Genomic DNA, 10676 nt, shown 5'->3' with positions numbered 1-10676 from the left:
AATCCACAATGTATGATGGCTTTAATTGCAGCTCCTTAATGTTTCACACTTCCAGATAATGTGGATAGAGGTTGCAACAAAATATGGCAAATCTAGCGTTTAAATGTGTCCGTTGAATCGGAGAATCTCTCTTGAATTTGGTTTTAATCTTTACAAAAAGAAAGGAATCAATCGAAAATTGAAGCATATATATATATATATATATATATATATATATATAAAATGAGATATTTACTAATGTCAAAGATCTACAAAAGTTAAAAACACAAGATACATTTGAAAAATGAAAACTATACAGATTAATTTATAGACTTTTAATAAAAATATTATTTGGGTAGTCCGGCGACGATACCATCTTCGATTCCACAATGATCCCTTCCTCGTAGAATTTTAAAAGTACCACGGTCTCCCCAATCGGAATTCCAAGAATTCGCTACCAACCAATAAGGAGTATTCCTTTCGACTCCCCAACCAATAATACGAATAGCATGACCTCCCAAAAATGGGCCTGTCGTGTGCTGATAAACTCCTACGAAATTGTCGTCGTAATTCTGAGGAAATCTATTTTATACCGAATACTCACCACTTTTATAATTAACGAAATCGGCGTAAACACTGAATGCTCCTTCTACGGGTCCATTCATAAAAATTTCAGTTTGGATTTGCTTTTCGTCACTGGATATGGAATAAGCGGAGGCACCGAAATGTTTATCTTTGTTATAATTGATTTTGTACGATCCTTCACATTTCTGTACACACCTCGGCGTTTTGCCTTCAGAAGCATCACAAGCCGGTCGTGATCCGTTAACGTGATGTTCACATGGAGCTATTTCGTATGGTCTGCATCCCTAAAAATCATTTCATCACCCAATCATCAACATTTGGAAATTTAATTTTTATAGCAATAATAATTTTGAAATATTAATGACTTGCGTTGTACAAAAGTAATTTCCGGGGAATAAATAATATTTGGCGCACACTTTATCATATATAATATACATATTGCCTTCCTTCCATAATCTAATCAAAAAGGTTTGTGCCTTTAAGTTATGTTATAAGCAAACACCGAATATAATTCTTATATTACACCGGAGCAAAATTTCAACAATCTCCTCTACACCATAGAATTATACCAATAACTACTCTATTTGACAACCGAAGGTTAACTGTCATCACATAACCTAAACAATGTTTTATTATGTAGATACATAGGGAAGAGACTTTGAAGAATATTATGTAAAGTTGGAATGTAAATTATTCGTCGAAAATAAAATTTCTCAAAAGGCATGACTTATACGCACGTCCAACGAGTAAGAATTTTATATAAAACTATATTGAAATTACACAGAAGTTTACCAAATGAATTGCAAATTATCGGCACTAACTATGCTAGAGAAGAATTCAAAAGACACAAACGATGCAGTCGGAACGAGGCAAACATTTTTATGAACGAATGGACGGTATGTAAAATTTTTCATCAATTTTAATGCATTAAAAATCAGTACTAGTTATGAAACGATTAAAAGTTGTTACAATTTTAGAATTACGCAATAACTTTGGCTAAACAGTTAGGTCTGAGAGGTCCTCAAACAGGCACCAAAAAAATCGGTTCTGCTCTGGCTCCATCGGCGCTAGATCAATTACGTGATGATCAGATTATACAATTGTACGAATTGAAGGAGGAATCTTCGAGAGCCAAAAATACGGAAGGAACTGCTGAGACATAATCGAGAAAAATAAATACAATACTGTAGAAACGGAAATAAATTATTAATCGATTATTACTATTTTTTTTCTACTGCAATGCAGATACCAGTCTACTTACTTGCTTAGTACCGTATTGCCCACCCGAGACCAAACCTTTCCTGACCCAATAGTGCCATGCTGAACCAGGAAAACCACCGTTACAGCCCATTCCACATGTATAGCAACAAGATACTAAGTCATCTGCAGAAAAGTGGAAATTAACGGTACCGTTCGAATGAATACATACTCTATCAGACATTGCTTCCACCGCTCCAAATGCCTAAATTGAAAAAGTAAATAAATATAAAGATCCAATGATTTTCAGGTTACAAGACAAAACAGTCCTTAAATCCTATATGTGAGAATCCTTATAAGGAAAATTATAAATTGCTCTATGTTATAGAGCTTTAAAAAATGGCACAATTCTCTCTAAATGATCAATTTTTTTAGAAATTTCTCATTTAATCAAATCTAAATCAAATTAGAATTAAACAAGTCAGAGAAATTGTACAGATTAATTGGAAGTGGGTTAAACACAAAATTTCATCAATAATAAGCTGAATTTTTTCATTTCTTTTTAATTTTAATTATAAACTGGTAATTTAAATGGAATTAATAGAAAAATATATTTTACATTACATATTTATTACAACGTTATATTGTAGTGACAAAAAAAACAAATCAAGTTAGGTCATTTATAGAGATATTGTTTTGAAGAAGCCGAATTTTTGAACTTTGACCATCAAGAATTGAAACATTTTTGGAGTTTAATTTGAAAAAATCAGTGACATAAATTATCAAAGTTTTCAATTTTGCTGATTACTCAAACAAAAATAATCTGCGTATTTATTTAAAAGTAATGAAACACTTTATCTTTATAGGCAGTGAAGTAAACAATGCATGTTTAATCTTTTGTTGCTGTTTCATTGTTGATAACAAACAGTCAACAACTTGGTAATTGTTACTCATCCTTTTATCAAATTATTTAAAAAATTAATTTGAAACGACTATAAATCTCGATGAATATGATAAAGAAACTTAAATAGTTCGATCCCTAATAACTTTAATGATTTCGAACTATTTTATCCTAAACGAAAGAGTAGAGTTGAATTTCAAACAAAATGCGAAAATAAAATTACCCAACAAGAACCGCACGACCCTTGATCTCTTATCTCTTGAATAGTTGGGCAATGAGGCCATTGAAGGCGAGCGTCAAACTGTGAGGGTATCTCAATATCTGTAAACAAATATTAGATAACGATGGAAACATTTGCGAATCAAATTAATATGAGCATTAGCTAACCTTCCAAATTGTGTACCTTCACTGCAGGCATATAATTTTTGTAATTAGGTAGAACACCCATTAGTTTGGTAATATAGGACATTGGAATGTCTCTAGCGAAATTTCTACCGGCTGTCCATGTTGATTGGGCTTCGTTAATCGAATTGATGAATTTGTCCGATAATGGATGCATGTCCTCTTCGAAAACTGGTAGCATTATCGCAGATGCTATCTGCGGAACCGCCAGAAATAGTATAAATAACATCTGTAAACATGTTTTATATTAACAATAATAGTAAAATTTTTCGAGAAAATGCATCTACTTACATTTCTATTACCAAAAATTGACTGGTAATATTCACTTTATTCTTATCAACTATAACAAAGCATATAGCGATGAACGTTTGATTTTTAAACAGTTAACCTTGACCAACAATTTATATACTTACTACTTAATCAAAACAAATGGTTTTAGTATTACTCCGAATAATGTGTACACGATGTTTACTCCTTCAAACTACTACTACTACTACTTATTAATTTTTATTTTTCGAACGCGTCTTCGAAAATATTTGACTTTTGAAATGACAGATCAATTTTAGGTTAGATTTTGGCGTCGACCTCTGTCGTCAAATTTCCAACTTCGATATCTGCAAATTTTTAATTTCTTTCATTTGATTCCAAAAAGAAATTATCAATTAATTAACAATTATAAAAAAAATGACAGACACAGCAACAGAAGTAAATCAAGAAAGAGTCTACGGAGGATGCGAAGGACCCGATGCTATGTACGTAAAATTAATTTCATCAGACGGCCATGAATTTATAGTTAAAAGAGAACATGCCCTTACTTCTGGTACAATTAAAGCAATGTTGAGCGGTCCAGGACAATTCGCCGAAAACGAAGCTAACGAAGTTAATTTTAGAGAGATTCCGTAAGTCCTACAATCTTTCCCAATAGTTTGACCTATATCTCCTATTTCACTTCCTTTTTTTATTGAATAAACCGCTTCAATGGCTAATTTTATTTCAGGTCTCATGTACTTCAAAAAGTCTGTATGTACTTCACATATAAAGTTCGTTACACCAACAGTTCTACCGAGATACCAGAATTCCCAATAGCTCCTGAGATTGCTCTCGAATTACTTATGGCTGCTAACTTTTTAGACTGTTGAATTTATTTATTTGTAAAAAATAATATCGGGAATTCATAACTCTCGATGATATAAGGATATATTTACTGATAATTATAGGTTATGACATCTTTTCAATTATTTTTATCTAATTTGTACAATTAAAATGAAAAAATTTTGGTACACTTTAATATAATATTTGGTTTTATTATTTCTTGGTTATGATTAGCTGAATTCATATTGTATCTCAAAAGTGTACTTTTAAATTTAATAAATTTCGATCAAAAAATCTCAAATTGGTTTTGTTTTCTGAGTAAAAGGAGAGCATAATTTTTTTTTCTAATTGTCGTCAAACTAAATGATCATATTTTTTATTTGTAGAATAACATATATTTCAACTATTACCTAAATATATAGTTAATATGTATTAACAATTACGAAAATAGTGTTTTGAAAATATTTCCATCAATAAATGAAACACTAGAGTATCATATTATTTTTCTGAATAAACATTCACTCCGGGTCAACTAACTGCCATTATAATCACTACATTGAAAACGAGATCCTCTGCAGTGTATTTCTGTTTATTCGTAATTAATTCAATATAAGTGATTTATGAGATTTTTGTGAATCAATTGAAATTTGGCAATAACAAAGTAAAATTGTTCCTCTTTTATACACTTAAAAACAGTTTTTCTTATCAATTTGTTTATAATATTTTATAATAATAATCTTTAACTGAGACACTATAATTTAAATGTTTATCAAAAGGCTCAAATTTGAAATATCTGAATTTATTTCAACTTTCTCTAGAAACTAAATTTATTATTATATACACTTAAAACAACTAAAAATACAGAAAATTTGGGATAGACATTTATAATTAAGTCATCCCTATAGAATATATATATATATTTTTTTTGGTGTAAGGAGCATTGAAACTTACAATTTGTTTCGAATTACCACAGGGACCAAATTAAACTGAGGTACTATAGTATTATCATATATTAAAAAAAACGATTTATTAACAAATAAAACACGTCAATAAGAAATATACCTTTTAATACCAAAATCATTTAGAATTTGGAGCAATTTTCTTCACCTTTAGTTTCTTCTTTAAATCTCCTTTATTCACTTTAAATTTCTGCAATCAGAAAATAAAATATTGTCGATTGATAAATTATGTGGCTCTAATTTAATTTTTAGTCTATGCTGGATGAAATATAAACATCAATGAATACTCACCTTATTTTTATTATTTAATCTAATACCTTGAAAATTTCTGCCCGCATCATCACCACTTTTCTTTTTTCGCATATCCATACGCCTTGTGGCATTCTGGAAATTGAAAATAAACATTAATTAACAACATAATTAAATCGACATTATTATTTTACTCACAGACTGATTCTCTTTCTTTTTATTTTTCTTTGCGGTATTTACACTCGACAGTTTAATTCGCAATTCCCGATCACCAAGTTTCACATTTTCCATTTCGAGAGCTAATTGTACGGCGTCGGCATCTTTGAAATTGACATAGCCAAATCCTTTTCCCATACCGGTACATGAGTCTCTGACAATTCTAACAGATTCTATCAAACCACAAGGTTCAAATAATTTCCATAACTGCTCTTCTTCAGCTCCTTAGAACCCAAAGGAATAATAAATATAATTAATACTTATTGAATATTCAAAAATATGTATCACATTATAAAAAACAACACTTACGGAAATTCAAATTTCCAACAAATATTGCCTTGCACTCATCATTTTTTGTAGTAGAGCCACACCAACGAACACACAAATGGTGTTCTTTGAAAACATTACCATTTTCTTGAACTGCATTTTGAGCATCTTCTTGTTTAACAAATCTGTAAAAAATGCCAATACTAATGAGAAGATGTTAAAGCAATCAATAATAAAATTTAATATGAATTACCATTAGTTACCTATGTTGAATCTGTTAATTAATAAATTTAGATAGCATTTGAAATAATATAGTATATCTGATTTGAAATTAAATATTACCTTATAAAACAAAAGATACTCTTTCTATCGGGATGAAATTCTTTTTTGATGGCAGCCACTTTTTTTGGTATTTTTGGATCAGCAACGGGTATACCTCTAAACCTTAATGTCTCGATTGGTCCATATTTTTTAAAAACACTTTTGATATTTTTCTTTTTACAATCTATAGGAACATTTCCTACATATACTGTTCTCAGCAATTCTTCTGGATCTGGGGTTATTTTAACTTTTTTTTCAACCTGTTTCCCATCGTCTACAATTTGATCTCCATTTTCTTGTTCTGCATCACTATCAACTATACTATTTGCTACACTGTTTGTTGATAATTTATCTTTCTTTACCTTCTTTATTTTCAGATTACGTTCTAAACTACCTTTTCCATTTACTTGTTCTTCTTCTTCACCATTATCTGATCCAATTAAATGGCTGCTAGTTGATAATTTTGTTTTCTTTGCCCTATTTTTTTTTGGACTTGGTTCTGTAGTATCCTCTTCATTAAATTGTTCTTCAACTGTGCCATCATTTGATACTTTTCGTTTTTTATTTTTTTTTATATTGGAAATGATTGATGAAATATTCTCTACATTCTCTCCTTGTTGACAATCACTCATACCATTTTTTTCTTTGCGTTTTTTGTTCCTCTTTTTTTTCAAAATAGGTTCCGAGCTACTCACTTCATCATCGTGTTCATTTATATTATTTTTACTGGTTGATAAGCATTTTTTCTTTTGATTAGCGTCTCCCTCGTTTACTTGTTTGATATCCAACTTTTTACCCTTACCTTGTTTCTTTTCGTTTAGTTTGACTGAAATTTTCTTGACTTTAATTTTATCACCAGTGTCGTTGCCCGTTATTAAAGCAGCTATACTTCCTACAGTATAATCCATCACAAAATAAATATTTTGACCCACGTTTTTAAGTTTACACGAGAGAAAATATAAACAGAGGTTAAGTTTTTGAACTATGCACTTCTTCTTTTTCTTCAATATTAAATTCTTTTTTTTTTACTCCACTATAAAGTCTTCTTTTTTATTTATAATATAGTCCTTTTTTATACAATATATAGTCTTTTTTTTTATACATTACATAGTCTTCTTTTTTATACATAATATAGTCTTCTTTTTTGATATTATGTTCTTCTTTTTTTAAATAAAATAAAGGTTGGATTTTCATTTGTCAAATATAAATTATCCTCTATGGAATAATAACCTAAATATAAATGAAATATTATAACCCCAAAAATAGGAAATGAAATTATTTCAAATATTAAGATTTGTAGCTATATTTATACAGGATTATTTATTTAAGGAACACTTATTTGGGTTAATGCATGAGCACACCGATAGTACAAATTTAATTGTGAACGTTATTGTTATGTAATTTTTAAAGTTTAAAGGACAAAAAATGGATGAAATTTTATTTAGAGGTTCACAGAGACTAGAAGCTATACAGGTAGAATAATTACTAGAGATATTCTCTAGTTATATTTGAGGATTTCATTCTACGATTATACTGTAAATATTCTTTTCAATTTTGACTAATATTGGAATCATATAAGAAACTTTGCATAAATTTCCTTTGAGTGACACTCAAACCAAGTTTTGTTGTTGTTTTCTGTTACTTCGAGGTTTATTGGAAAACCCCCCTTTGATTTACAAAAGTAAAATGATGAAAGAAAGGACATTTTTAGCAGTTTTGTTTTTAGATCCAAAGTAGAGTTCTTACTACTAAAGCGAAAGAAATCTTTGAGACATACATAGCCCAAGGAAAATTGTATTTAATTGAAGCTTGGAATAATCCACACATTTCCCACATTAAAGTCGGTGTTACAGAAGGATCTATTAGATTAATTTCAGCTACTAATGAATTTAAAGAGAAAATAATTATGTTCATGAACCCTAAACAAATGTATCTAGCATTTTTAAATATCTTTGGAAAAAAATGTAAGTGTAGTAAGATTCTATGTTTATTTAGAACAACCATTATATTATATTTTGTAGGGACCTCTAGAGATATATATTTTGCTTGTGGAGGATTAATTATTGGGGGAGTTGTAGGATTGTCCATTGGTATAGTGTACCATAAACGAGAACCAATTCTAAGATATATGCAAGCCATCCATTGTACTAATTATTTGGGTGCAGAGGTTTGTATACCCATATGGAAAAACAAACACAAAAGAAATTACAATTATTACCAATCATATTTTCTAGTCAATCACCGTTGCAGAAGATGCGTTTGCTCCATACGAATGTATCAATAATAAAGTTCTAGTTAACGTCAAAGCAGCTTCAATTCAATTAATTGACATTAAAATATGCAAGGGATATGGGAGGAACTTGAGAAGGATTTTACAAAGGATGTATTCAGTAAGTGAACTTATGACGAGAACTGGACAAAAATGCAAATAATTTTACATTGTAGCAATCAAATTCAGACTTACCCATCATCCTTGGGAGAGACTGTACAGGAATAGTTACTGACATCGGTCCAAAAGTTACTAGATTAGAAGTAGGAGATGAAGTATGGTTGACTGTACCTTTTTGGATGCCGGGTACTTTGTGTCAGTCGGTATTAGTTGAAGAAAATAGAATCGGAAGAAAACCAAATAATGTTGGATTTGAAGGAGCTTGCAGTCTTCCTTATGCTGGTAGTTTAGCCCTGTCAGCATTAGTAGAAGCTCGTTTAGATTCAATGAATGCAGGAGGAAAAAAGTATGTTGTTTCATAAAGATCGTAAATTTAATAGTTTTTATAATTTGAATATTTTATAGGGTTCTTGTGGAAGGTGGTTGCACACCTGTAGGATGTGTACTAGTCCAATTACTCAGCCAGTGGAAAGCATCAGTTACAGCAACTTGTTATAAAAGGGCACTGCCAGTAGTTAAAGCTCTAGGAGCTACAGACATAATTGTACTTTACGATATCTCCACTCCCACAGACAAATTTGTACCTGATAATAATCGTAAAGAACAGAACAAGGCATTTATTGAACAGTTAGAAAATAGGTGAAAGTTTTTTATTTGCAACTTTTTTCATTCGTCATTTGTGATATTCTATTGTAGGGACGAACGTTTTGACATAATATTCAGAACTGGTGCAGAATGCGAATGTACAGAAGAGGAACTCGGCGCGTTTCTTAAGACTGAAGGTGCCTTTGTATCTACTCTACCTCCTCCCATAGATTCAGATTCCTACGGAATATTTAGAAGATTTTTACTTTATTTATATATCAATATAAAATATAAATTGCAGGTGAGTGATATTTTTAAAATACATCCTGTATTTTTTGCATTTTCAACTTATTTTTTTCAGAATATTCTCAGTTTACCTATAAACACTTACGATGAAACGCATTTGTGTAACGTTACTTTAGATAGATTATCCGAATTGGTTGAGGACGGTTACATACAAACGGTCGTAGATAAAATCTATCAACCACAAGATATAGAAATAGCCGTAAATCACATACAGAATCCTAATTCTATAGGCAGTACGATCATAACGTTTAGGTAACAATTAAAAAAAATGATTTTAGATGTTTGTAGATCCTATTTTACAAAGAAAATGTCCCGAAAAATTAAACCTACCCCTTTCCCGATCTCTTCCATGAGAAATTTTATTGGAAATTTAATTGCCGAAGAAATTAACTATTTCAAAAGGTATTAAATATATACAAGGTGCGATTGAAAGAAATGAAATGATTTATTCTATTTAAAATAAAGTAAATCTGTAATATCAAATTAAAATTAATCTCAAAGACTCTCATCTGTTCTGTCGTGAGCTTTTCAATTTCGGGAGTGCTATAAAAATGTCTCCCTTGTAGTACGTGTTTTATTTCCTGGAAGATCTAAAAATTGATGTCACAGTTATTCCTTTTGGAAATGTTTTTGCAGTGGAATGACTCACTTCTATTTTTAAACCACTCGTGAACAGTTTTAAAATTTTGATATTTCATGAGAGTCTGGCATATTTTTTTTATCAATTTATGTATTTTTTTATCACACCTCACAACAAATTTGAACTCAGTCGTTCTTACTCTTCTCTTCTTCACCAATATTTTCACTTTTTCTACTTTTTGTAATTATTAAACATATTTATTTAATAGACAATGTTAAAACGAATACTGGGTGTTTCATTAATAGTGTGAAATATTACAATTGTTGAATAATTGTGAATACAAAATATTAACATAAATAATTAAAATGTGGCTCCTTACTGAATTTTATTTAAAATTTAAAAATTTATTTATATGGTGCTATTTTGTTGTTTACTGTACACGACAATAAAGTTTTATGAAATTATATTACTTGTTTAATATTTTCCAAAATCATCCCACAAACGATTAATTTGGAGATTATGCTGACCACAATAACAAAGAATGTTAACAAACAGATTAATCTTCATTATTCACACACACTGTGTATATATGTGAATAGATCCAGTTTTTGATGGAATGGACGTGGCAAGAAGTACAAGGATCGTGTG

General features: G+C 30.1%; 5 protein-coding genes across 7 annotated transcripts; 3 read left to right on the top strand and 2 right to left on the bottom strand.

The window, feature by feature from the left end:
• Nucleotides 1-253: 253 nt before the first annotated feature.
• Nucleotides 254-3615, bottom strand: LOC130892941 (cathepsin B). Its single transcript, XM_057798685.1, has 6 exons — nt 3356-3615; nt 3050-3293; nt 2886-2983; nt 1826-2026; nt 584-848; nt 254-529 (listed from the first exon to the last, which is right to left on the bottom strand). The coding sequence occupies exons 2-6, from the start codon at nt 3291-3293 to the stop codon at nt 327-329; spliced, it is 1011 nt and encodes a 336-aa protein (XP_057654668.1). The 5' UTR covers nt 3356-3615; the 3' UTR covers nt 254-326.
• On the top strand, nt 1173-1779 carry LOC130892944 (succinate dehydrogenase assembly factor 3, mitochondrial). Of its 2 annotated transcripts, none has more exons than XM_057798690.1 (2): nt 1173-1460; nt 1569-1779. In XM_057798690.1, exons 1-2 carry the CDS (start codon nt 1287-1289, stop codon nt 1725-1727), a joined length of 333 nt encoding a protein of 110 aa, XP_057654673.1. In that variant the 5' UTR covers nt 1173-1286; the 3' UTR covers nt 1728-1779. The 2 variants fall into 2 exon arrangements, with proteins under 2 accessions (XP_057654673.1, XP_057654672.1); XM_057798689.1 differs by having other exon boundaries at nt 1542-1779.
• Nucleotides 3615-4651, top strand: LOC130892945 (elongin-C). Its single transcript, XM_057798691.1, has 2 exons — nt 3615-3963; nt 4062-4651. The coding sequence occupies exons 1-2, from the start codon at nt 3749-3751 to the stop codon at nt 4201-4203; spliced, it is 357 nt and encodes a 118-aa protein (XP_057654674.1). The 5' UTR covers nt 3615-3748; the 3' UTR covers nt 4204-4651.
• Nucleotides 4652-5151: 500 nt separating this feature from the next.
• LOC130892939 (RNA-binding protein 34) lies at nt 5152-7077 on the bottom strand. Its single transcript, XM_057798683.1, has 5 exons — nt 6190-7077; nt 5890-6032; nt 5563-5804; nt 5407-5499; nt 5152-5305 (listed from the first exon to the last, which is right to left on the bottom strand). The coding sequence occupies exons 1-5, from the start codon at nt 7074-7076 to the stop codon at nt 5234-5236; spliced, it is 1437 nt and encodes a 478-aa protein (XP_057654666.1). The 5' UTR covers nt 7077; the 3' UTR covers nt 5152-5233.
• A 5-nt stretch (nt 7078-7082) lies between these two features.
• On the top strand, nt 7083-10492 carry LOC130892937 (reticulon-4-interacting protein 1, mitochondrial-like). Of its 2 annotated transcripts, none has more exons than XM_057798681.1 (8): nt 7083-7641; nt 7895-8132; nt 8190-8335; nt 8403-8558; nt 8614-8903; nt 8963-9196; nt 9254-9443; nt 9504-10492. In XM_057798681.1, the coding sequence occupies exons 1-8, from the start codon at nt 7594-7596 to the stop codon at nt 9702-9704; spliced, it is 1503 nt and encodes a 500-aa protein (XP_057654664.1). In that variant the 5' UTR covers nt 7083-7593; the 3' UTR covers nt 9705-10492. The 2 variants fall into 2 exon arrangements, with proteins under 2 accessions (XP_057654664.1, XP_057654665.1); XM_057798682.1 differs by having other exon boundaries at nt 7397-7703.
• The last annotated feature ends 184 nt before the right edge of the window (nt 10493-10676 follow it).

Source organism: Diorhabda carinulata, chromosome 4 (assembly GCF_026250575.1).
Source record: "Diorhabda carinulata isolate Delta chromosome 4, icDioCari1.1, whole genome shotgun sequence".
NCBI classification, from domain to species: domain Eukaryota; kingdom Metazoa; phylum Arthropoda; class Insecta; order Coleoptera; family Chrysomelidae; genus Diorhabda; species Diorhabda carinulata.
This window is presented reverse-complemented; position numbering and strand designations above follow the sequence as displayed.